The sequence below is a fragment of the Erpetoichthys calabaricus genome, chromosome 16 (assembly GCF_900747795.2).
Source record: "Erpetoichthys calabaricus chromosome 16, fErpCal1.3, whole genome shotgun sequence".
In the NCBI taxonomy this organism is placed as follows: domain Eukaryota; kingdom Metazoa; phylum Chordata; class Cladistia; order Polypteriformes; family Polypteridae; genus Erpetoichthys; species Erpetoichthys calabaricus.
This window is the reverse complement of record NC_041409.2, coordinates 94,535,675-94,561,856: the sequence shown is the minus strand read 5'-3', so window position 1 is coordinate 94,561,856 and position 26,182 is coordinate 94,535,675. Positions and strand designations below refer to the sequence as shown.

The window sequence follows — 26,182 nt, the reverse complement described above, 5'->3', positions numbered from 1 at the left end:
GGGTCCGGGGCACCCCCTGGCAGGGACCATGGGCCCCTACGGGGTTGAGCTTCAAAGCTCTGTACCCGTGGTCCCCATAGCAACCAGGTGGTTGTCCCCTCGTGGTCTGAGGCGGGCGTAAGCCCTCTTCTGGTCCTCCGGGGTGTCCTGGCTGGGTTGCCCCCCCAGCCACCTGTGACAACTTGTATATTGTTGAGATGACAATAAAGTTCACTTTGACTTTGAACTTACAGGGAAAACTTGGGGGTTGGTGGCACTCCAGCCATCAAGGGGGGGGGGGGGTAAAAAAAAATACCTCGCACTGTCCCAGTGTGGTGCTGAGGTGTCACCCGGGGGGTAAAAAAAATACCTCACACTGTCCCAGTGTGGTGCTGAGGTGTCACCCGCTGCACACCAGGTGGTCCATTTTGCGGTGGGTGTGGCAGCGCTCCACCAGTGCATGCTCCCAACCTCACTCCTCTGTTTGTATTGAGTCCTTGCTGATTAGTCAGTGTATTAAGGGTGACTCCTCACATCCATGATGGGGTCCTAACCACAGAAAAAAGAGGAGAGAGGGGGGTGTGGGGCCCCAGAGTAGATACGTATATTACTTAGTGCTCCCATAAAATTATTAATGGGCCTGCTCATCAGTCTGTACACCACAAATTTGTGACCTGGGGCCTCATGTATAAACGGTGCGTACGCACAGAAATGTTGAGTACGAACCTTTCCACGCTCAAATCGCGATGTATAAAACCTAAACTTGGCGTAAAGCCACGCACATTTCCACGGTAACTCATTCCTTGGCGTACGCAATTTCTCCGCTCGGTTTTGCAGACTGGCGGCACCCAGCGTCAAAGCAGTGCTACTGTTCCCGTGTGGTTACTCTTTCTTAGATCCACATCCACGGCGGCGGCTTTGTCAAATAAACTGAAATTAACCGCATATCGTTCATAAATTTAATGCATCTGATTGTAATTAACCTGTAACAATATAATGGTCCACAGAATGGTCAAACTACTGTTCCTGTGTGCTCATCCTTTCTTTCTTGGCTCCATATTCCTGACGCGGCTTTATAAATACACTGAAATTAACTGCATATTGTTTATTAGTGTAATGCATCTGATTGTAATTAACCTGCTGCAATATAATGGTCCAGGGAATAGCCATAGTATTCCAAATACCACAACTGCTTTAGCGTTGTTACGCTCACTGCATCTTGTTCTTCTTTTTGCTGCTCCCATTAAGGGTTGCCACTGCGGATCATCTTTTTCCATATTACTCTCACTGCACCACTCGGAGTATTTATATCACTGTATCTGAGTGTGAATCACAGCAGCAGATGATCGGAAAGAGAATTATCGGTATATAGTTTCAAGTACACACTACCTCAACCACGGCAAAAAGCGTCAAAGCCTTTCCTGTACGGCTCTCGCGTTTCAGAAACAGTTTCATCCCAAGAACTATAAATGCACTCAATCACCTCACTGTAAACTTGCACTACAGTTATAATATTGCACAACCTGCGCTACTTTATAAAGCGCGTATGATGACAATATCATTTTTAAGATGAAATGCAGCAAAATATGTTGCTTATAGTATACAGATAAAACTTTAACTTCATTTAAATAATCTGTATTGTTAATAACGGTGCCGCAGCGTATAGCTAGTTCAAGGATAGCTCCTGCCTTGCGCTGTATTCTTGCTGGTGCTGACGCGACACTGGAAGGATAGACGAATACTGTAGAATAATTAAACATGTACTACGAAGATATTTCAATGTTCCTTAAAAGTTTTGAAGAATCGGCGTTCTAAGCTTACAAATGGCTTAACGTCTATTACAGAGCTGATTGTGTGGCGATTGGAGAAAGAAAAGTATGGACAGGAATTGGAGGTTAGTACGTTTGAAAGAGACAGTACTGCTGTAATAAATTATTTCATCGAAGGTCGCACATGGCGCAGCAAGCCTCTTGCGTGAGATATGAACAATCACTGCGCCACCGTGTTCCCATGTTTAATAACATACTTTCATTCCTATCATCATGAAAATGATATCACGTATACATCTCAGTATTTTAATTATTCAGAGAGCTGTAATATCACGAATGTAATGCATTCTGTGTCCTGTCGGAGAAAGAGAAAGAACGGAAGCACGTAGTGATTCACACATATAGAGCACATAGAAGATCAAACACAGAAAAAAGCATTTAACATGCTACTTGAGAAACTAGTAAAATAAACGATTTTAAGATGAAGTTTATGATGTTCTACTTTAATGGCAAAATAAACTACGTGATTAAAGTGGAAATTTCGAGATTAAAGTTGACATTTCGTGCTTTTTTCCCACTGTGTGCCTATGTTTTTTGTTTGTACCCTAATAAGCTTTCATATGACACTCAGACGGTGGGCTACGACTCGCCTTTTCACAGCGACTTTGATATGTGATTTCTTTTTTATTTCGGGCACTGTGCGACTTTGTGAATTTGATCTTTCGAGTTTTTCCGACACTCTGTCACTCGATCAGCTTTCTTTTGTTGATTATACCACTGTTTAAACCAACAAATAGTACGTTTTTCCTTTGCCTCCACTTGGTATTCGCTGAAATTCTTATATTTTCCCCCGTGCTTTTCCCATTGTCTTTTCACAGAAGGCTATTTATATTGATTTGCATATTCAAAGAGGCATAATTCTGGGAGGAGTTGGGGCGGGACAGAAGGCGCGTGCACGTGCGTTACTTTTCACGCAAATCGGGATTTATGTAGTGGAAGAACGTGAAAGTATGCGTGCGCACAGATTCCTGCATCTGGATTTTTCTGTGCGTACGCACAATCCCGCTTTTGTGCTTACGCCATGTTATAGTGTGAATTCTACGCACGGCGTTATACATGAGGCCCCTGGTCTCTGTGAGTGGCTCACCAGTCTGCTGATCAGCTTATGTTTGGTGTGTGGGGTCAACAGGAGTTTTGCAAAATGACCTGCTAGGTTGTGTGCCATGGCGTCTGCTGTCCTTCTATTAGTCAACCAGTGTGTAACTCAAACTGGGAGTGTTAAAAGGCTGAATTGCTAACGTGTTTTCATCGCTGGTCTTGCCAACAGGTGAACAGCATGCGGAGACATACAAAGTGTGTCTGTGTTGTTTTACCATTCCACCGCTGGTTGAACTAAGCTGAAGTCCCGCTAGACTTTTTCCAAGCAGGTAAGTAGGTTGGAATGTATCTCTCTACTGGGGATTGCTGAATAATAATTTTAAAAATTGTGTAATTTTTTTTTCTTGCCCCACATATACCCTTGCATATATGAGGGTTGTCTGGGTTCCGTGCGGAATCACTCGAAATAAGTAGCCAAGGATTTTTTTTCTATTTTTCTCATGTACATTCGATCCTTTTTAAACTTTTTCCAAGTATTCACCGCCAACATCAATGCACTTTTGGGCTCTTCTGTGCCACGCCGCAAAACACTCGCAAAAGGCTGTCTTTGGGAGGTTGTCCAGCTGTTCTTTGACAACTGCAATCAGTTCCTCTCGAGTTTCGAAGTTGTGGCCTCGCAGGGGTTCTGTCACCTTCGGGAAGAGCCAAAAGTCACATGGTGAAAGATCAGGCGAGTAGGGTGGCGGGTTCAAAACGTTGACACCACTGTCTTCAATGAAATGCTTCGTCGCATTAGCCGTGTGGGCTGGCGCATTGTCGTGATGCAAAAAGTGCCTTCGCAAGTTCTTGGACCAGCCTGTAGCCATCGCAGAAAAAACGTCAGGCAGGCACTGAGTGGTGTACCACTCAGAGGTCACAGTTTTCCTCTCCATCAGCGGAATTGACGCGACAATGCCATCGATGTTGAAAAAGATGGAAAACATGGTGCGTTCCACAGAGCGGATTAAACCATCAGAAAAGTCGAAAAAAATCATCACTCGAAAGTCACGCACACATGGAGTCAGGAGCTTCGCCGCTAGCGCCGGCTGCGCACTCTCAGTTCGTTTGCTTCTCGTGTTCATTCTGAAGGAAGAGAGAGAGCAAAACATCTGAACAAAAACATGCAACCACTTGAATAATCCCTCTACACAGCAGAACAGGTTTCGACAGGCTGACACTCGACAAACGATAAAATTCCGTGCGGAACCCAGACAACCCTCGTATGAGGTTTGCCTACTAGGTGTTGTAACACAATAGAAAATTATAATTATTTGAGCATACTTATAGGATACTGGAAAACAAAGTGTGTGCTTCCTGAACACTTCTGGGTATATCTTATGGGTTTTAGCCAGCTGATTATAAATCATTTTCAAAATTTCCTATCATGCACCATTTTATTGCAATTGCCTATCTTTCTGATTTGCTTTCATAATGCAAGTGTACAGATCTTTGCAACAACTACAACTGAAATATCTGAAGTAGTTGCACTGCTACTTGGAATGCAACTCGGTCATAACTAGTACTACAAATATGATAGCCAAGCTAAAGAGTCTCATTACGTTAAAAAGTACTGGCAGAAAAGTGTGACACACAAACTCCTTGTTCACCCCACAAAGATATTTTACCTCCTCTTCAGATAAAACCTGAACTGTAGAACAATTTTGTGAAACTGATGAACAAGGATGGTGAAAGGTTTTGAAATTTGAGGCCGATGTTTCCTTGAATAACTGATACCAAGATTAAAGAAGGTATTTCTGTTGGTCCACAAATCATACACATCAGTAACGACAAATGGTTCAAAGATCTGGGCTGGAGGAAATCGCATTAGAAGGCTTTCAAGATGTTGTTGAGAATACCAAAAGGTGTCCAGCTGGTTGACAACATGCTTCAAGCATACAAAACTGTGAAGTGAGACACGTCGCTAAAGATTCGTTTTCTGCTTCTTTCCTGTTGAGCGTAGTGCAAGTCAGTGCCAAACATGGTGAAAGGTTTCAACAGGACATTACAATGATGGAAAAGCAGAGTCAATGGAATCCATCAGTGCAGGCCGACTGTTGTTGAACACTGAAATGAGAAGCGCCAGACACTGAGCACGATCACCAACAAAACAGCTTAACTGAGCTGAACAAATGCAGTGTCACCATCATTAAGTGATTTAAAAACACTAAACTCAATAGAAGTTTGTTCCAAGTTTCTCCAAATCCATATGTAATATAGTCAATCTGAAATTATATTTGTGTTCAGCTTAAGATAGTCTATCATAATCACTCAAATTACTTCAGGAAGCTACTCTTTACAAAAAATTGCTGTCCAGTGTTACTTGTATTTGCTGTACTTACCTACGTCAACCTCTACTGCCTTGCTGCATAAAAACAAGAGACCAGTTACCCCCATCTTGTACCAGTCTGACACCTGCACTCGTAACAACACTTCTTTAGTAACCTCGTGATCACCTCCCAAGCTTTACTTATGGATGGCGCATTTGAGGGCTTCAGAGACGTGGAAATTGAAGGAAGCAAAATCTAGTCTGTACAGTGGATAGTGAAGAACTGTCCAATAGAAGCCCCTTGTTTAAAATGCATACCACTGCATGACACCACTTTAAGAGCCAACTGTGCATATGCTAGGAAATGGATTATTTCATGTTGCTGCAGCAGCAAGGAAAACATTTAGATTGATAGACCAATCCACAGAATCAGTTTCTTCCATTCCATCCTCTCCACCACCATGGGCTGTCAAGAGACGTCTGGGGCAAGACCTGCACAAGGCTGGAATGTGCTACGAGACCATCAGCAAGAAGCTAGATGAGGAGGTGACAACTTTTGGTGTGATTATTTGGAAATGGAAGAAATATAAAATGACCATCAATCGCCCTTGGTCTGGAGCTGTATGCAAGATCTTGCCACTTTGGGTTGAGGATGACCATGAGAAAGGTGATGGGTCAGCCCAAAAGTACACGGGAGGAGCTTGTTAATGATCTGAAGACAGTTGGGACCACCACAGTCGCCAAGAGCACCATTGGTAATGGATTGAAATCTTACAGCACCTGCAGGGGCCCCCTGCTCAAGAAGGCACACGTATAGGCCTGGATGTTCACTGGCAAACTTAACACGGGTGGTGGAGAGGTTGGAATGGAAGAAACTGATTCTGTGGACAGGTGGGCTTTATACACATCACGAGTTGAGATCAGGAGTATCTGTAACTGATTGATTGGTTGTAATCTGTGTGCCACATGGGTGCACACTGCGGTGGGTTGGCACCCTGCCCGGGATTGGTTCCCTGCCTTGCGCCCTGTGTTGGCTGGGATTGGCTCCAGCAGACCCCCGTGACCCTGTGTTCGGATTCAGAGGGTTGGAAAATGGATGGATATGGGTGCCAGAATTTTGGTTGGATTGTAGGGGATCAAATCCTTATTTCTCTCAATGACATGCAAATCAATTTATAACTTTTATGTAATGTGTTTTTTCTTGATTTTTTTGGTTGATATTCTGTCTCTCTCCATTAAAAGGAAACTACCATAAAAATCCAAGACTGTTCGTTTCTTTGTAATTGAGAAAACGTACAAATTCAGCAGGGAATCAAATACTTATTTCCCCTACTTTATATGTATTTAAATGGGGGGGGGGGGGTCAATTTCAGCTTTTAAGGATCCCTGAATGAGGTTTGACCACTCGGAGTGAAGTGTGTGTATGTGTGTCAGGGAGTGAGTCTATGGACCGAGTGACTCGACAACAAGTTGCTCAACTTGAATTAAATATGGCACAGTTACTAAAATGTTATGCCCCAATTCCAGCACATTTGAGGGGGAAATATAATTGCTTTTTATTTTTTGTTTGTTTACAAGATTTGATTCCACAACGTAAAATATTGGCCTGCAGTGTTTTGCTGCTAAATCCCTAATTTGGTTGGGGAGAATCATATTTTTAACTCTTTCAGGGCTGATGTCGACTTTTGTCAAAAGGAGGAGCTGACGATAATCTGTAATCAACTGTAAACTGTGACAAAACCAATCGTTACGTTTTAGTTAGACTCTCGTTGGTAGAAGGAAAGTAGCTTTATTGGTTTTGACCAAGATTTCCTGCGCTCCCGTGGGTTGCAGGGCACAGACAATGGCAAAAATGGCACTGACATCTGGCGAGAGATCAAAGCAAATGCATAAAGGAAAATACTACGTGGACGAAGTTTTGCCTGTTCTCTCTGAATTGGACTAAGACTTGTCGGACTCTGATTTTGATACAAGTGATCGAAAAAGAATATGAGGTTTTACAGCTAATCGTGGTGCTGAACAGGTTCATGTAGCTGACACAGCCTATGGCACTGTTCACTTGGGAGAACTGCCAACAATGAAAAGAGGTAGAAACCAGATTGCAATCCACTGTGGCCGTGACTGCTGCTGCTGCTGCCCCGTGCAGCCATGTGAACACAGCCTGGCAGCTTGCCTGCTGTACAATCTTAGCAAACTGGCAGCCACAGCATGCAGCAACAGACATTTTATATTGATTTCTGTCTAAAGCCATTGTTTTTCAGAAAATGATGTTTTTTGGAAAGAATATTCAGCCCTCAAAGAGTTAACATAGATTTCAATACATTTTTTTTTTCTCATTTTAACTCTTTCAGGGCTGATGTCGACTTTTGTCGAAATTCAGGGGTAGAGGACGGTAATCGGCTGTAAACTGCGAACAAAACTCGCCCTTACACATTTAGTTCCTCTCTTTGTTTGAAGGAAAGTTGCATAGCTTTGTTATTTTGACCTCGATTCGCTACGTGTGTATGAGTAGTGAAGAGCAAAGCGGCATCGACATCTGGCGAGACTAAAGCAAATGTGCAGAGCAAAATTCTCCATGGACGTTTTATGTATTATCGCTGAATCGGACTCCCAAGACTCCCAAGTTTGATGCAAGTGATCTGGAGATGGATATCGAAAATGAAAGTGAGGTACCAGCATCAGCCTATCGGTCCCCAGGTGATCGTGGTGCTGAACAGGTTCGTGTAGCTGATACGCCTACTGCAGCATTCGCCAAAGAGGACCACCACTTATGATGACAAGAGAAACAAACCATATTGCGTCACTCCGCGACTGCTGTGTGAAGACAGAGAGGTCGCCGGCCTGCTTTGCATTCCTGCTGGCCTTTGAGCTGCCACTGCTACCAGAGATGCCAAACAGGTGCCAACGGCAGCCACAGCACGTAGCAACAGATGTTTTATGATGATTTATGTGCGAAAGCAGTGCATTGCGTGCTTTTCAGAAAACTGAGTTTTTTTGGAAAAAATATTCAGTCCTCAAAGAGTTAATGTGTTACAGAATGTGAGAAATGTTGATTGTCCAATAGTGGATGTTGGGTCTTCTCTTTAGGTCTGATGAATGCCCTTGTGGCTCTCTGCCACTTCTGTGAACTGCATGGTCCACGGACCCTTTTCTGCACTGAAGCCCTCCATTCCCCAACCCCGCTTGAAGCTGGAGGCCTCGGGTCTGGATCCGGACTGTCCTGTCAAGATGGTTCTTCTCCACCCAGTCGGGGCTCCAACCCCCTTCCACAGGGGGAAGGTGAAGGGGAAAGTGAAGGTATCACCATAACGGCATGTGCCAGAGACCCCAATCTCAGCCAACAGAACTCGGCAGCAGGAAGCCCAGCTCCTCAAAGAGCTGATATGTGTGAGGCAAGTGACTTTTTTTTCCCCTTTCAGTATTTCATACAATTTACGTGGAAATTTTAATGAAACATTTGTTTTCTGCCTTCCTCGTAGGGATGCCGATCACTTCCTGCTGGTCACCCTGGTTTCATCAGCCATGACAGAGAGACATCTATCAAATACGTTAGCCACCAACATCCTCAGCATCCCCAGCTGTTCAGTATTGTCCGACAGGCCTGTGTGCGAAGCCTAAGCTGTGAAGTGTGTAATCTTGTATGTCTGTTTCATGTCTACCAGGTCATTCAGGCCTACTCTTAATGATTCACTTTCTTCCCTAGGTATGCCCAGGTCGAGAAGGCCCGATTTTCTTTGGAGATGAGCAGCATGGGTTTGTCTTCAGCCACACCTTTTTCATTAAGGACAGCCGGGCACGGGGATTTCAACGCTGGTATAGCCTGGTTCTTGTTACCATGGATCGCATTTACCTCATCAATTCGTGGCCTTTCCTGTTGGGCCGGGTCAAGACAATAATTGAAGGGCTACAGAGCAAAGCTCTCAAGGTGAAATATGCTTGGGCATCAGAGAGGAAGGGGCTAATTCCATGACTGGGCCGGAGATCTCACTGTTGTGAACAAGGATGGACAAAAAGTAAATTATTAACAATGAGTTGTGTAAAGGAATGGTCATTCAGGAATGGAGAAGGAGGGAGGTAGGAACAGCTGCATGACAGGGTTAGAACCGTACAAGGTCCTGAAGGAAAGAGTTAATAGGTCCTGAAAATATGGAAATTTAACATCACGTTAAGACAAAGGAAGGTTTGCCTCCTGGTATTGTAGACCAGTGGTGTTGAACTCCAGGCCTGGAGGACCACAGTGGTTGCAGGTTTTCATTCTAACCGTTTTCCTAATCAGTGACCAGGTTTCACTGCTAATTAACTCCTTTTCCCTTCATTTTAATAGGCCTGTTTTTAAGTTTTCAGTCCTCTGAATTGATTCTTTTCATCATTAAATGGCAGCCAAACAGAGATGAAACATGAAATGAGCTGACAGATGACCTGGTAAACTGGGGCTTCAAACTCAAACCATTTCCTTAATGAGAAGCCGATTCTTGCTGTTAATTAAACTCGTTATTTAACTTCAACACCTTGTTGCTGCTCTCATTCTGCTAGAGCAGACATTTCCAAAACTGTTGATTTACTGAGACCTCCACCTTTCTCCACATATTGTGTGATGGACACAGGTTAGTTAGTCATGCGGTGGCTTGTTTTGTGTCTCATTATTGTTTGGCTGCTCATTAAGAAAAAAGAAGCAACTAAGGGGCCTGAGCCAAGTTAATTAAAACTAAGGCAAAAGAAGTTAATTCGCAGCAAAAACTGGTCATTAATTAAGAAGATGGTTAGAATGAAAACCTGCAGCCACTGCGGCCCACCAGGACTGGCATTCGACACCCCTGTTGTAGACCATGTATTATTAACAGGTCCCCTTGAAGTAATAATTGTAAGGGCTCAGTCATATATGCAGGTCAGTAGGGAACATTGAGTGGTAGGTTGAAAGTAAACCAACTCATTAGGTGGTCAGAAGGGAGTCCTCTGCATTGTGAGTGGAAGAGGTCATACAAGTGGAGGGTGAGCTGGCAGATAAACCTCAGGGTTTAAGGAAAGCCTGGCATTGCAGGAGAGGGCTCTGAGAAGGTCAGTGTAGCTTATAAAATGGACAGACCTGAAAATGCTCCAGTATGTCGTCCAGACATGAGATATTAAACTGCCTCTTATGTACTTTTTCACTGAACTTGGAATTAGCAGAAGCGCAGGACAAACATTTCAGTGGCTATAGGAAGAGAAGGTGTAGGTCTAAGTGAGGGATACGAGATGTGAGAAGAAGGAGAGCTGAGTTGTAATATGTAATCGTGTGGTAGTGGACCAGGTATCCCATGGGTAGATAGCAAGGCCTGGTGGGGCTGTAGGTGGTTGTTATTTTACCTTTGTGCTCTACTTTTGTGTTTTTCTTCCATTCTATTTCCCTACATTGTATTAATACAATAAAATTCCCCTTTTACTTTCTCATATACAAAGTATAGGGAAAGAATTGTAATCGTCCAAAAATTAGACTTTGAGATTTGGACGTATCTCGACGTTTTTGACCTCACTGAGTCTGACTTACTTTCTTGTAGGGAAAGTATTGCAATCTTCCAAAAATTCAATTAAGATCTCAATGTTTTAGACTGTCCTGAGTCTGAAAATACCATTTTTGGAATTGTGTGTGTGTATGTACATGCGTGTAAACATGATAACTTGAGTACGCTTTCACTTAGGTCAACCAAGTTTTGTATACAAATATTAGGTACAAAACGTAAATTTCTATCAACTTCTGAGCTCTTTCCGCTAACCGGAAGTGGTACTTTTTACTTTCTCGTATACGAGGTATAGAGAAAGTATTGTAATCATCAAGAAATTCGATGTCGAGATTTTGACGAATCTCAGCGCTTTAGACCTCCCTGACTTTCTCGTATACAAGGAATTTTTGGAGGATTCAAATTCTTCCCTATACCATTTTGAGATTTTGATGAATCTCGACGTTTTAGATCTCCCTAAGTCTGAAAATACCATTTTTGGAATTGTGTGTGTGTGTGTGTGTGTGTGTGTGTGTGTGTGTGTGTGTGTGTGTGTGTGTGTGTGTGTGTATAAACACGATAACTTGTGTACGCTTTCACGTAGGTCAACCAAATTTTGCATACAAGTATTAGGTACCAAACGTAGTTTCTATCAACTTTTGAGCTATTTCCGCTAACCGGAAGTGGTACTTTTTTATTCATGCAGCTGCAGATTCCGATTGATTCAACTTTACTTTTATAATAATTCTTCAATATATTACTAGTTTCACTTGATTTGTTGTTGATGGTTCTTTAATGTAAATATATAAAAATATTATTGTCTTACGGTTTACTCCTCAAGTATCCATCCCCATATCTGAGTATACGAGAAAGTCGAGGGCAGACCACTCCTGATTTTTGTTGTGTATTTTGGCTTTGTGAACGGCCCAAGAGCACCTCCCTCTGGCTACACTTGGTTTAGTAATATAAATAACAGCTATAGACGGCGAGGTCTAATGTGTAGTGTGAATTGTGTAGCCTGTGATTGTCTGCCTATATTAACAAAACCAGACTATAGCCAATTATCTTTTCAAGTATTAGGAAATTAGGAAGCAAGCATGTCATCTCTGTCAGCTAAGAAATGACCCCAGAAGGCAGATCCTAAAATGCTGGTACTTTTCCCATTGCAGGTCTTTGAGAGTGAGCAGTTTGGCTGTCCTCAGCGTTCGCAGAGGATTAACACCGCATTCACTCCTGGAGCATTTCCACATCAGCGCAGTGGCAACGCGGCTCGAAGCCTGACCTCACTAACAAAGGAGAGTGCCCTGTGGGCCCACCTGCACATCTCCTTTTCTTGGTGAGCTTCCCTGCCTTACTGGTTGATCCTTTTCTGCCTGCAAACCTTAAATAATTCCACCTTCTCTTTAATGTATCCCAGGTTGCTGAAGGCCTGTGGTAGTCGTCTGACCGAGAAGCTTCTTGAGGGGGCACCTACTGAGGACACCCTTGTGATGATGGAGAGACACGCCGGTATGTCCAACTCCCATTGTTGGTTTATGAGTCAATGTTCATTAATGGGGGTGGGGGGGTACTCAGCATGCCATGACTGTGGGCTTCCTAGTAAGTTCTAAACCTCCTTGTTTAACAACCCCAAATGTGATTCTGGTTCGGAATTCAGTGTTATTACGGTTACGACTCACTTTATAGTGTTAAGCCTAAATAACTCTCGGGACAGTATTCTACTGCTGTCTAGTGGATGAAATAACATCATGCCGCAAAAAATCATGAATATTTCTGTGCATTCCACCACTTAATGGTAACTCATCCGTACTCTTGAGTGATGTGGAACCTTCAACTCAGGGGTAGGCAATGTCTGTGAAGACATGAATGAAGCACATATTGCTTAAGTGACATTTTGATGCTTCATTTTAGTGGTCTCACTTGTTAAGGTTCTCCAACCTTAATTGCTTATTTCAATCTTAAACTGCTGCATTCAGTGTTTTAACTCTTTTAGGGCGGATGTCGACTTTTGTCGACAGGAGGGGTTGAAGGCGAATGTCGACAAAAGTCGACATCCAGGGATAGGGGGCGACAATCAGCTGTTAATGGCGACAAATCTCACTGTCACGTCACAGGCATTCCCTCTGTGCTTGGAGGAATGCTAGACTCGTTGACTGGGCAAATAAACATTGCGTGTGCGTGAGTTGCGAAATGTAAACAAAGGCAAGATGGCACCGGCATGTGAAAAGGCAGCGAAGCAAGTGCAGAAAAGAAAACACTCGGCAGGCGATGTTTTGCGCATTATCGCGGAGTCGGACTCTTGATTTTTCAGAATCAGACTTTATTGGCAGTGATCAGGAGATCGAGCAAGAGAGTTAGAAGCAGGCATCAGCTGATCAGACACCAGCCGATGCCGCGCCAGCGGATCTGCTGCCAGTTGAGTGCCTTCGCGCAGCCGATGCATCTACGGCAAAGTTTGCATGGGATAAATACACAGACATAGACATTGATCCGTTGAGAGCCGATCTGGCTACCGGAGTTTACAAGACGGCATGGCTTGCTGTTGGACATGACAGATCACCAGCTGCTGTACTTCAGGCTGCTCTCTCCTGATGCTGCTTTTCAGCTACTGTCAGACGAGACAAACAGGTAGGCAGAGATTTTTTTTGAATCGCGGGCTGCGTTTGCATTCGCATTCTCGTTTTTCAAAGTGGAAACCCACAACGAAAGACGAGATGAAGCACGCTGTGGCATTACAAATAGAGATGGGACAGAACTGGTGATATAACTTCAGGGAGCATTTGTCCAAACGTGTTTTGTCCCCTGGTGGCTTAGGTACGTGCTGCTGCAAAGTTTTATTCACTTCTGTAATAAACAGAAGCAAATCTCATGGGGTGAGCCAGGCCATAATGCCATACATAAAGTTCATAAAGTTTCAGAAGATGAAAAGAGGTGACAATACGGTTTTCATGCAGGCAGAAAACTTGGTGGCAGTGGCATGGCACGATGGCAAATGAGTGACTTGTCTCTCTACAGTACACACTAACAATATATTTTAGAAAGTGCAGCAACAGACAATTGAAAAATAGGCATCAAAGCAACATATTGTAAGGAGTGCAATGTGGCAATGACTGAAATTGGCTGCTTTGAGCGAGATCAGACTTTGCTGTGTAAAATGTATGTGATATGTATGTGAAATCATAGAGTATGCAGGCTCATACAACATGCAAGACAGTAACATTTGTCAAAAGTAAATTTTTTTGTTGATTTGATGTGTTAAACAATTGCTTTGTGTTTTTTTTTTTAAAAATGTTAGTTTTTGGAAAAATATTCAGCCCTGGGAGAAAAGAAACAAAAAAAAAATTAGCCCTAAAAGAGTTAATTGCTCCTTATTAGCAATAAGATGTAAAAGACAAAGCAGCCAGCAGTTCTCCAGCTAGCTTTTTTCCAATTACATCTGTGTGTGTTCATCATGCACTGTTTGATTTAATAAAACACTTAATAGAAAAATGTGACAGACTGAAAATGATCTGTTTTAGGCTTCAAATCATTTGGATGATATCCTTGGAAAGGAAAAAAATCTACGATATAAGAGCCTTACATTGCACAGACTAATAAGCCATAAAATTAAATAAGGTCTGAGATTGGCAAGGATTGATTTCTAATTAAGCATTTGGGTTGGAATGAAAACCTGTAGCCACTGCGGCTCACAAGGACCGACATTGCCTACTCCTGCTTCAAGCAATAACACAATGGCGTGCAAGCGAAAAGCCCATTTCCAATTTATGGGTGACTCCAGTTTAAAGGTGTCTGAAGGTCTTGATCATCTGGACTATTTTCGACTGTTAGTTGATGATCGTCTGGTGGAGAAAAGAGTTTTCCAAACTAATCCCTATGTTGAGCAGTGTCTGAGAAATCAAAGCAAACCATTCACTTTTCCCAATTGCAGGCAGCATGTCACTGCAGACCACATGTGTGTGTTCTTATTAGTCTCCTGATACTGCAGGATGTAGTGGGTAAGCCAGTCCAGAGATGGCGCTGTTTCACAAACCAGCTGTTGGTAGACACAGATTTTCAGCAAAGTTATGACTGAGTGTCATTTTACACTCATTATGAAATACTTGCATTTCACTAATAATGATAACTGTGATGAAGCCAATCATCCATCTCCCAGCACTGAAACTGTATAAACTATAGAAAAATATGTCAGGTGAGCGTCAAAAACATGCAGAAGGTGTTTGTTCCCAGTCGTGACATACTAAGCCTCCTGAGTTACAAGGAGAGGCTGTCGTGGATATGGTACATGGCATCCAAACGGGCATGACTCAGTATCAAGTTCTGCTCGCTGTGCGACGCATGCTACGGGTACATCTGAGAGTTGATGCTTTACACCAGTAAGTCGGATGGCAAGTACAGTCCATATGGCTTCATCACATCATTTATGCTGTCACTTGCAGACCATTTGCTTGACCGAGATTACTGTACAGCAATGTAGTGTTTCTATACCTCGCCTGAACTGCGAGAGATTGTACTTCAGATGAAAACTGATGCATACAGCCTTGTGTGACCAAACCACCATGATATGACTGGTGACTCTAATTGCATGCAAGCTATAGGATGGTGCAGTAGGCGCATGGCAGAAAGGCAAAATGATTGTGATTAGGTGGAAAGTAGTTCAAAAAAGACGTCTGCCTCCTAAGTACTGTCAACGATTGTGTCAGGGGGACATATGGAAGTCACTAAGCCTGGAACTGTGGTATACTACAGTCACACAGTGGGCCTTGTCAGTTGTGCACATCAGGTGCTAATGCAAGCAGCAGATAATATTTACAAAAATATCTTTCAAAATCTGCTCTAACAGTGCCTATGTGCAATGGGAACTGTTTCAAAGCACATCACATGTAGCACGTGTGCTAAGCAGGCGACACTTGACATACCTTTCCTACTTGTGATCACGTTGACATTTTGGTATATTCATGTTTCTGTTATACATAATAACATTTTTTTGGTTGCTGGAAAAAAATTGGATGCTTTTGGCTCAGTTTTCCATGGGATAATTTCATTCTAAGCTGGTGGCATGGATCGTGAACTTTCTTACAGACAGACCTCAGTATGTGCGTCTCGGGAACTGCAGGTCTGACGTGGTAGTCAGCAGCACAGGAGCACCGCAGGGGACTGTACTTTCTCCGGTCCTGTTTAGCCTATATACATCGAACTTCCAATACAACTCGGAGTCCTGCCACGTGCAAAACTTCGCTGATGACACTGCTATCGTGGGGTGCATCAAGAGTGGGCAGGAGGAGGAGTATAGGAACCTAATCAAGGACTTTGTTAAATGGTGCGACTCAAACCACCTACACCTGAACACCAGCAAAACCAAGGAGCTGGTGGTGGATTTTAGGAGGCCCAGGCCCCTCATGGACCCCGTGATCATCAGAGGTGACTGTGGGCAGAGGGTACAGACCTATAAATACCTGGGAGTGCAGCTGGATGATAAACTGGACTGGACTGCCAATACTGATGGTCTGTGTAAGAAAGGACAGAGCCGACTATACTTCCTTAGAAGGCTGGTGTCCTTCAACATCTGCAATAAGATGTTGCAGATGTTTCAGACGGTTGTGGCGAGCGCCCTCTTCTACGCGGTGGTGTGCTGGGGAGGCAGCATAAAGAAGATGGACACCTCACGCCTGGACAAACTGGTGAGGATGATAGGCTCTATTGTAGGCACGGAGCTGGACAGTTTGATATCTGTGGCAGAGCGACGGGCGCTGAGCAGGCTCCTGTCAATCATGGAGAATCCACTGCATCCACTAAACAGGATCATCTCCAGACAGAGGAGCAGCTTCAGCGACAGACTGCTGTCACCGTCCTGCTCCACTGACAGACTGAGGAGATCGTTCCTCCATCACACTATGTGACTCTTCAGTTCCACCCGGGGGGTTAACGTTAACATTATACAAAGTTATTGTCTGTCTCTATACCTGCATTATTATCACTCTTTAATTTAATATTGTTTTTTTATCAGTATGCTGCTGCTGGAGTATGTGAATTTCCCCTTGAGATTAATAAAGTATCTATCTAATCTATCTATCTATCAGCCATGCTGGTGACCTTTTCTTAACTGCTTATGCTCAGATTTTCAGTAGTATTATCAATTCAGGTAATCCCTACAGACGCATCAGTCTTCTGCTCTCCGGCAGAGGACTTTCTTCAGGATAGAAGTATAACAAACTACACTTCATTCTGTTCTGTTCCATCTTCTTGTTCTTGGAAGATGGAGGTTCCTCTACTTGATCTGTAGTAGTGCGCACACATCAAAACAATATCTTAATAATTTGAATTTCATAGTCCGCATTATACCAGGGTCTGCTCCATAAATATGTATACAGGGTTAGTGTGAGGGTCTCAAAGTGTTGTGTTGGACAGTAAAGCACACGTTTCCCAGTTTGGCCCACACCCCATTTTGACCCCACCGTAAGTCCAACACTTAAACCCCCCCCAATGCTTCATTTATAGAACTGTCCAAAAAGCAATGATACTATACTTGTATTACACCTTGCGGGGTGGTTTATTGAGCTTAGGCAGGGGGTGAGCAGTGTCAGTCCCGGAGGGCCACAGTGGCTTCAGATTTTAGTGTAAGAGTGTTAAGATATGGTAGATGTATGGCTGTATTACTTTACTTAAGAATGAATTAACTACTTGACAAGCCACAGAGAAAATCATTAATCTTAACTGCCTAATTTTAAGATATTTCCGTTACCAGAATACAATCATTAATGAGGTTTCAGGGCAAAGGCTAGAAAGTAACCCCCAACTTGCTCTCTGTCTAGTAAACACAGAAGTAAGAAATCTGAGTTATTTCTTCATTCTTATTACACTATGTTCTAATGGATGCTCCACAGAGCAAGAGGAGGAACGGATTGGCTGGGAAGGTGCTGAAGGTGACAGCCCCCAAACTGCAGAGTGCCAGTCAGAGAATGCGAAGGAGAAAAACTGGCCATCAGTCCTTACCCATCTTCCAGAGTGGAGTGACTCCAGCCGACGGGAAGAATACCGGGGTTCAAAGTTCAAGTCTCTGCGACATATGAGACAGGTAGGTGACGGTGGGTTTAGGTAGGCAGGACATGCCTTTAAATATCTCCATATGCAGAAATAAAGTAGTCATATAAATTATTGTCACAACCTGGGATTTTGTATTTGTAAATTGAACATTAATTTCCAAAGTGCTGCCTAAAAAAAAAAAGAATATTATAAACTGTTAAAAAATGAATTCCAACAACCTGAACTGTCAACAGTTTGTAAGTATTGTAAGTTTAGTACTTCACTGAAACTCCTCTCACAGCTTTACAGAAAGTGGTCTGATAATCTGATGAAGCTCGAGCTGTTCCAGGTTATTTGGTGAGCATCAGTAGGTCTCGCCACAGACGTTTGGTGGGGTTCAGGTGCAGATCTTTATTTACGCGCGCCTTTATTCACTGCGCCCAATTGAGGTCGTCCTTTTGAGGCTCACCTTTTTGTGCGCGCCCTTATTGAAGGATGCCTGTGCGCACCCTTATTGAAGGATACCGTCTTGTACGTCCGCTGGCTTGTACGTCCGTAATATACGTCTGTACGTCCGTTAATATACCTTTAACTTTCTCTGGCGGTAATACAGGCGTGCGCGTTGGTAATATGCCTTTAATCTCCTCTGACAGTAATACTGGCTTGTATGTGGCTGTAATATGCGTCACTGTATTGTGTACCTTTAATTTCCTCTCGCAGTAATACTGGTTTGTATTTCCGTAAAACGCCTCTGACTTTCTCTGACAGTAATATCGCGCATAGCACTGTGCCCCGCGCATGCGCACTTCACATATATATATATATATATATATATATATATATATATATATATATATATATATATATATATATATATATATATATATATATATAATTACTGTGGGTAATTATCTTTTCGTATGAACTTTGGGGGTCCGAGCACAGGATCAGCCATTGTAATTTTCAGGTTAAAGGCCTTGCTCAAGGGCCCAACAGAGTAGATGCTCTTCTGGCTGGGTGGATGAGGCTGAACGTCAGGCTTGTCCTACCACTCTAGAATGGTAAACAGAAACTGTAAGAATAAACGTCCCACCCTTATAGAATTCGTATTAGAAGACTCGCTAATCTTGTGTGTTTGACACATCAGCCTTTTATGTTCTTGAAAACTATCTCTTGGAGATTTTAATTTTATGTATTTATATGTGTTACAGATCAGTGCTTTATTTACATAGTTAAAGTATATATTTTAAACAGATTGTATTTTATGGTCACCAAATAATAAGCCTACAGAATTGCACAGGTATCAGCTGTTGTCTGTAAAAATACCAAGGATAATAATTTCGTAGGACATAAAAATTGTACACAGCTGGTAATGTAGGAGCTTAGTATTAAAAATAAAAATTGTAAAGGTGTGACCTGTAGAGGATTTGCAGCACACCAGACCTCGGCCACAAGCACAGTAACACAAGTCCTGGGTTGAAATAAAAGGTTTATTACAATAAATTACCTCTACAAAGGCTTCTTTGTAACAATCACAATTCTCTTCTTCCGTCCTCCACTCCTCCCAGGCGAGCTTTGTGTGTCTTCCACCAGACTCTCAGCTCTCCTGGATAAAGCAGAGTGGCTCCTTTGAAACCGGACCCAAAAGTACTTCTGGTGCCAGGGGATAGCCTGTTAGAAGCACTTTCAGGTCAAGTGGAAGTCCCCAAAAGTAGAGGTTATGAATCCCCATGGATCCCAACAGGGTTGCTCCACAACACTACAGTTCCCAGCTTGCCCTGCAGGTGTCCATATGGGTATCAAAGCCCAGAGATGCTGCATCTAGCATATTGGGGGAGACTGTGGCCATGTCCAGTTGTCTCCCCTTGTCTTTCCATTTTATTGGTCTCTCGTCCAGGTAAAAATCTTTTTTCTGTCCCAGCCGGGATGCTAAGACATTCTTCATATTGTTGGCATCTACTGCCAACCTCCTGACAAAGACAGGAATTGTTCTGTCTTTTCTTCATACTTGCCTCCTGGCCAGGTAGTGGACCAGTACCCATCCCAGAACGGATCCCAGCCCATAGGTCCTGTCCTTCACAAAGGATAAAGATTAAATTTGGAATTGTCCCATTCTAGTAATGTGAAATGTTAAACATATCGGCCCTGAAAAAACCTCATGTGAGTAGCCCTAATATGAATTAAAAATTATTATTTTTTTTATTAACTGCTTTTCTTCCCTCAAATTTGTACAGGTCTTGGGAGCTTCTGATTTTAGGACCTTAGCCTGGCATGTCCTAATGGGAAACCAGATGATATGGAGGGGATCCGACCCTCATCTGATCCAATCTGCTTTTGATGTACTTAAGGTGAGCAACCGTTAACTTCCATAAACACGGTGAAGTCCGTTTATCCCAAGAAGTCACTCTTTGTTGTCCCGTCCCAACAGGCTTTGCTGCCCGTAGGCTGTGTGCGCTGCATTTCCTACAGCAATCAGTATGAGGAGGCTTACCGGTGTAACTTCTTGGGACTGAGCCCTTCTGTGACCGTCCCAGCACATGTGGCTAATTCAGGTGAGCTGTACAGATAGCACATGTAGGCTTCTTCTACGTAAGAGTTGATAGAATATTTGGCACTAAAAAAGTTAAGATGAGGAGATCAGTGAAAACTCCTTAACAAGTGTAACATGATGACAAGCGAGATTATAGTATGTGTCAAAAATGAACATAAATATTAATAATAGAAATAAAGATGATGCATTACTGTCATTCTCTTACCCTGGGCAGGGCTCATTTGGCCCAGGTTCTACCTTCAAAGTAGCTTAGTCCACGTGTGACTAATACATTATTGATTAGACCAGGGCATGACTGGGCCATTATAGAGCATTCCCATTCAGTTTTTTGTTTGATTTTATACGTTTTCTCAATGCAAGTTTGTTTATATGTTTTGAGGTGTTAACCTTCTAGAACCTTCTTTTTTTTGTGTAAGGGTTGAATGCCCATGGGCCATGTTATAGATGAATACATATGATAGGAACTTGGGTGGAAACTGATGGAGTCCATTCAGTTGTTGTTTATGTGAACCCCCAGGGTACGTGTAGCTCTGTGCTACTTCCTTGTCCTCCCCTGAATGGTGACAGGTCTCAGATGCTTCTTGTCACACCAGATGTTCACCACCAGCTCTTTTGTCTTACTGATACTAAGTTGCAGGTTGTTGTCCCTACACCACACAAGACAAAATCCTCCACAACCTTCCTGTACTCTCGACTCCTCTCCATTATTAATGCAGCCTGGGATGGAGAAGTCATGTTAGAATTTCTGTAGATGGCAAGTGCTGGTAGTTTACTAGAAGTCTATTGTGTGAAGCGTAAACAGGAAGGGAGGCTGGACAGTTCCCGGTGATGCTTCAGTGTTAAAACACCACCAGTCCTTGAGCTTCACAAACTACCAGAGAGTCCATGATCCTGGAGATTGGGGGGGCATAGACTCGAGTTTTACTTCCCTCCATACACTGAGGCAGAATGGTGTTAAAAACACTGGAGAAGTCACAGAATGTGATCCTGACTGTGATGCTAACTTTATCCAAATGGATAAAGTAGATTAGAGCTTCCTCCACACATATATTGTAAGTGCTTGATAGGCAAACTGCAGAGGATCAGGATGTTCTGAAACCAGGGGGTTTTAGGACCAGCTTCTCAAAGGTCTTCAGAGCAGTTGCCCTCACTTCATACATCATGAAGTACTTGGGGTCAATGGAATGCCCTTTCTTTGGCACTGGGACTACATGGGATGATAAGCCCTGACAGTCAAGTATCTCAGTATGGGACATCCTAATAGCCCAATAGACTGTATGTTCTGTGAAAACAGAAACTCTACATGTAGGGCATGAATTTGAATCCTAGAAGATAAGCAGCTTGCTTGGGTTTGTTGTCTGAGCTCCATTTCCTAATCGGCCTACTGCAGTGAATGAGGTGAAAATTGTATTATTATTGTAAGAGAGGTGAAGAAGAGAGTTCAGGCAGGGTGGAGTGAGTGTTAGAAGAGATTTGTGACAGACGGGTATCAGTAAGAGTGAAAGGGAAGATCTACAGGACGTAGTGAGACCAGCTATGTTTTATAGGTTGGAGACGGTGGCACTGACCAGAAAACCGGAGACAGAGCTGGAGGTGGCAGAGTTAAAGATGTTAAGATTTGCATTGGGTGTGACGAGGATGGACAGGATTAGAAATGAGGACATTAGAGGGTCACCTCAGGTTGGACAGTTGGGAGACAAAGTCAGAGAGGCGAGATTGTGTTGGTTTGTACATGTGCAGAGGAGAGATGCTGGGTACAATGAGACAAGGGTGCTAAGGATAGAGCTGCTAGGGAAGAGGAGAAGAGGAAGACCTAAGAGAAGGTTTATGGATGTGGTGAGAGAGGACATGCAGGTGACGGGTGTAACAGAACAAGATGCAGAGGACAGAAAGATATGGAAGAAGATGATCCGCTGTGGCAACCCCTAATGGGAGCAGCTGAAAGGTGATGATGATTGTAAGAGTCAATCTTAGAAAGTTCATGTTAATGGTAAATTCACTGAAGTGTTTACTTAATTTGAACAGATTGTATTTTTCACATAGTAATTGTCCAGTGGTTGCATATTAAAAGTACTTTGGAAGCCCTCCATAGATGTTGCTACTATTAGTATAATTTTTGTTATTACTATTATACCCTAATTATTGCAGGTTGTACTTTTTTTAATTGCTTCACCCTTAGATGCACAGTTTAATGTAAAGTCAGTACGTTTAAAACAGAAGTGGATGTGCACCATGCAAGAAGCTGACAATTGTGCTGTTTGTCCTGTCCACAGAATTCAGTGTCCTTGTGGATGTTCACCCCAGAACTCGCATGATGGTCCTGCCTGCCGCTGACGAGGAGCTCCTATCCCAGTATGAATTCACCGTGACCAGTGGCAGCCCACTGCTTACTGACAAAGGTAGGGAAAAGTAGCCAAATGGGTGTGATGGAGTGATAGCAGTGTTGGTGGTGCTTCCTTTTGCCACAGATAGAAATGTAATTTAGACAGAAATTAATAGATATTTCATGTTTACGTTTCATATAATCTAAGTCAGTTAAATTATCAACAGGACAACAAATAAAAAAGGGGCTTGTGGGTCATCATTGGTGTTAAAGACACAGGAGAAGTCCCAGAATGTGATCCTGACGGTGGTGCTGACTTTATCCGAGTGGGAGAAGACTCTGTGGAGCACGTAGATACGACAACAACATTTATTTCTAGAGCATGTTTTCATACAAATGATGTTGCTCAAAGTGCTTTACAAGATGAAGTAAGAAAAAATATAAAAATAAGATTAGGCAATGCTAATTAACAAAGAATAAAGTAAAAATAAAGCTGGAGAAAAAAAAAACAAAATCTGCAGGGGTTCCAAGGCCACCCGAGACCACCCAGCCCCCACTAGGCTTCCTCCACCCCTGTAAGTGCCTGAGAGGAAAACTGCAGAGGATCAGGATGTTCTGAAGCCAGGGGTATGCAAGCTGTTTTAAGACCAGCCTCTCAAAGGGTCTTCATGATGTGGGGGCAGCTGAGAGAAATGATTGTATCTGTCCTGTTTAGTTACAGAGGAAGAGAGCGTAGTGTGCTGCCTCGCTGCTACTTCACTTTTTCCTTTTGTGTAAGAACCCCAACCAATGCCCCCATTCCCCCCCCCCCCCCCCCGACCCAACCCGACCCGACCCGAGGAAGACAGGAATAGTTCAATCAACTACATTTGTATTCAGTCACAGATGAGTCCCTGGATTTTACGCTGCAAGGCAGAAGAGCAAAGTTCCATTTTTCGATTCAGCTTTTTATATTCTCTTCTTTCTCCCCCTTCCCCTTATTTATCAAAAGAAAACATAATATCATTTACTTAAGTATTTTATTTTATTACGCTAATGGGCCATCTGTTCTTATTTTTTTTTTTTACTTGTCAGATAGACTGTAAAGAAGGAAAGGTCATCTTTCCTGTGTCTAACAGTCACATCCCTAAAGAAACTGGGAGTTGTCCTCGGTCAGCTTACTGCACCCTTTGCTCGGCACCCAAGATTTGCATTGGGTGTGACGAGGGTGGACAGGATTAGAAATGAGGACATTAGAGGGTCAGCTCAGGTTAGACCAGTGGTTCCCAAACTCGGTCCTGGGGACCCCCTGTGGCTGCAGGTTTTTGCTCCTAATCGGCAACAACACCTGATAATGCTGATCTCATTTAATTAGCTGGTATTATGTTTCTGTTATTCTACATTCAGAAAAGCACAGCAGCATGATTTTTACATTTATAAGACATTCAGAAATATTTCTGCTTTTGCTATAGATTTAAATGCTTAATTCTTTTTTGTTGATTCCATTATATGTTGTCCTTTCTCTGTGCAGTTTTCCCCCTTCATTGTGTCTTATTAATGACAATTAAAAACAAGCAGAGCAGACACGCTGGCAAACAACACACTGAATAATCAAAGGCTGCAGCTACTTTAGAGTCAGACCCACTAATCTATAATAATAAAAGGCAAAGCCCTCACTGACTGACTCACTGACTCACTGACTGACTGACTCACTCATCACTAATTCTGCAACTTCCCGTGTAGGTGGAAGGCTGAAATTTGGCAGGCTCATTCCTTACAGCTTACTTACAAAAGTTAGGCAGGTTTCATTTCGAAATTCTACGCGTAATGGTCATAACTGGAACATATTTTTTGTCCATACACTGTAATGGAGGAGGCGGAGTCACGTATCGCGTCATCACGCCTCCTACGTAATCACGTGAACTAAAAACAAGGAAGACATTTACAGCACGAGTCACACGCGGGAACGAAGGTAAATGACGTTAATTTTTGACTGTCTTTTAATACTGTGTAAGCATACATATTAACACATGTGCAATTAAACGTGTGCATTTACGGGGTGATTTCTCAGGCTTAAAAGCTCACCTTTTATCAAACGCGGGAACAAATGTAACTGACGTTGTTCACTGTCTTTTAATACTGTGTAACCATACATATTAACACATGTCCAATTAAACGTGTGCATTTACGGGGTGATTTCTCAGGCTTAAAAGCTCGCCTTTTACTAAAAAGGTAAATGCAAAACTATTTTCAATCAGTTTATTGAAACGCTCCCGTTAAGGATTGCAATAACATATTCGCGAGATAAAAGAACGAAGTAGGGGGAAATGGAGAAAGAGCCGCAAACAGCGAAGAGCAAAAAATTAATTAAACAATTGAGAACGGAGCGAGTTAAGCATACAAGCATGTTCATAAGGGAAACAAAGCACGGTGTAAAACGTAAGTTTAAATTAAGTTTATAGAAACGCTCCCGCTGCGGATTGCAATAACATATTCGCGACATAAAAGTTTAATGAGAAGACACGAGGTATAAAAAAGCACGGTGTAAACCGTAACCTTAACTTTATAGAAACGCTCCCGCTGCCGTTTGCAATGCCATATTCGCGAGATACAAGTTTAATGAGAAGACACGAGGTATAAACGAGAGTTTGCATCACTTTGTAACAGAGTTAAAATTGCTGTAGCGACAAACTTTTAACTGCCGGGTCTTAGCTAACATTAAATAAACCCGTGGACATCGCAACATCACACAAGAGAGTGGCTCACGTGAAGTGACTGAACGCAGCAGGAGTGATCACTTGCATTAATCAAACCTGTTCAAAAAACACATTACACAATTGATAAGGTAGGAAAAGAATATGAAACAAGGCACGGTATAAACCGTAACTTTAAGTTTATAGAAACGCTGCCGTTTGCAATACCATATTCGCCCCTGCGAAGCGCGGTGATTTTGCTATATATATTAAACTATTTCAACCATTGTATGATCTGCTTCTCGCAACTGAAAGAGGGCACCGTGGCAGAAGTTAGCCGACTTGCTCACCAACCACAAGCGTTACATGGTAGGTAACCACCCATACAATCAGATTGTGAATCAGACTACGAATGCCTGCAATGTAATTACCCCGATCTACATGCTGTCAAATGAACGAACCTCACGCCGTGGCACAACGTTAGGGGCTTCGCCTCTACGTCCGAGGATTGATTCCCGTAAGGGAGTGCAGTGACTGTGTACTCCTGATGAGCCCACAATTACGGCGAAACACGTGTCGCATACTATGCATCTTCAAAGCACGGTGTAAACAGTAAGTTTAAATTGAGTTTATAGAAACGCTCCCGCTGCCGTTTGCAATACCATATTAGATGACTTTGTAACAGAGTTAAAATTGCTGGAGCGATACATTTTTAACTGCCGGGTCATGTCGCGTGTTCTTGGGTAGGTACACCAAAAAATTTATACATTTATGCATGTAATAGGCAAACAAAAAATGTACTATACCCGAAAGCACTACAGTAGTACTCAATGTATCTTTACTTCTTAAATGTTAATGTTTTACTGTTTAATAATTTATACGATTCTTATATGTTATTCAGATTCTTTTATCAAAATACCAGTAACAGCGCACTCCACGATAACATGGAGTGAATACACTTGACATGACCATTCATAGTATTTATCCTCTT

The 26,182-nt window shown here is 42.7% G+C and overlaps 1 protein-coding gene across 1 annotated transcript in view; it reads left to right on the top strand.

Moving 5' to 3' along the window:
• Positions 1-26,182, top strand: part of flcn (folliculin) — a 40,232-nt gene that overhangs the window by 9,487 nt on the left and 4,563 nt on the right. Inside the window, exons 2-11 of the mRNA XM_051919820.1 lie at positions 3,076-3,175; positions 8,239-8,543; positions 8,631-8,777; positions 8,855-9,076; positions 11,795-11,961; positions 12,043-12,134; positions 17,507-17,697; positions 19,880-19,993; positions 20,074-20,197; positions 22,470-22,595. Coding sequence (XP_051775780.1) covers positions 8,244-8,543; positions 8,631-8,777; positions 8,855-9,076; positions 11,795-11,961; positions 12,043-12,134; positions 17,507-17,697; positions 19,880-19,993; positions 20,074-20,197; positions 22,470-22,595 — 1,483 coding nt within the window. The 5' untranslated portion in view covers positions 3,076-3,175; positions 8,239-8,243. The remainder of the gene's footprint in view (positions 1-3,075; positions 3,176-8,238; positions 8,544-8,630; positions 8,778-8,854; positions 9,077-11,794; positions 11,962-12,042; positions 12,135-17,506; positions 17,698-19,879; positions 19,994-20,073; positions 20,198-22,469; positions 22,596-26,182) is intronic.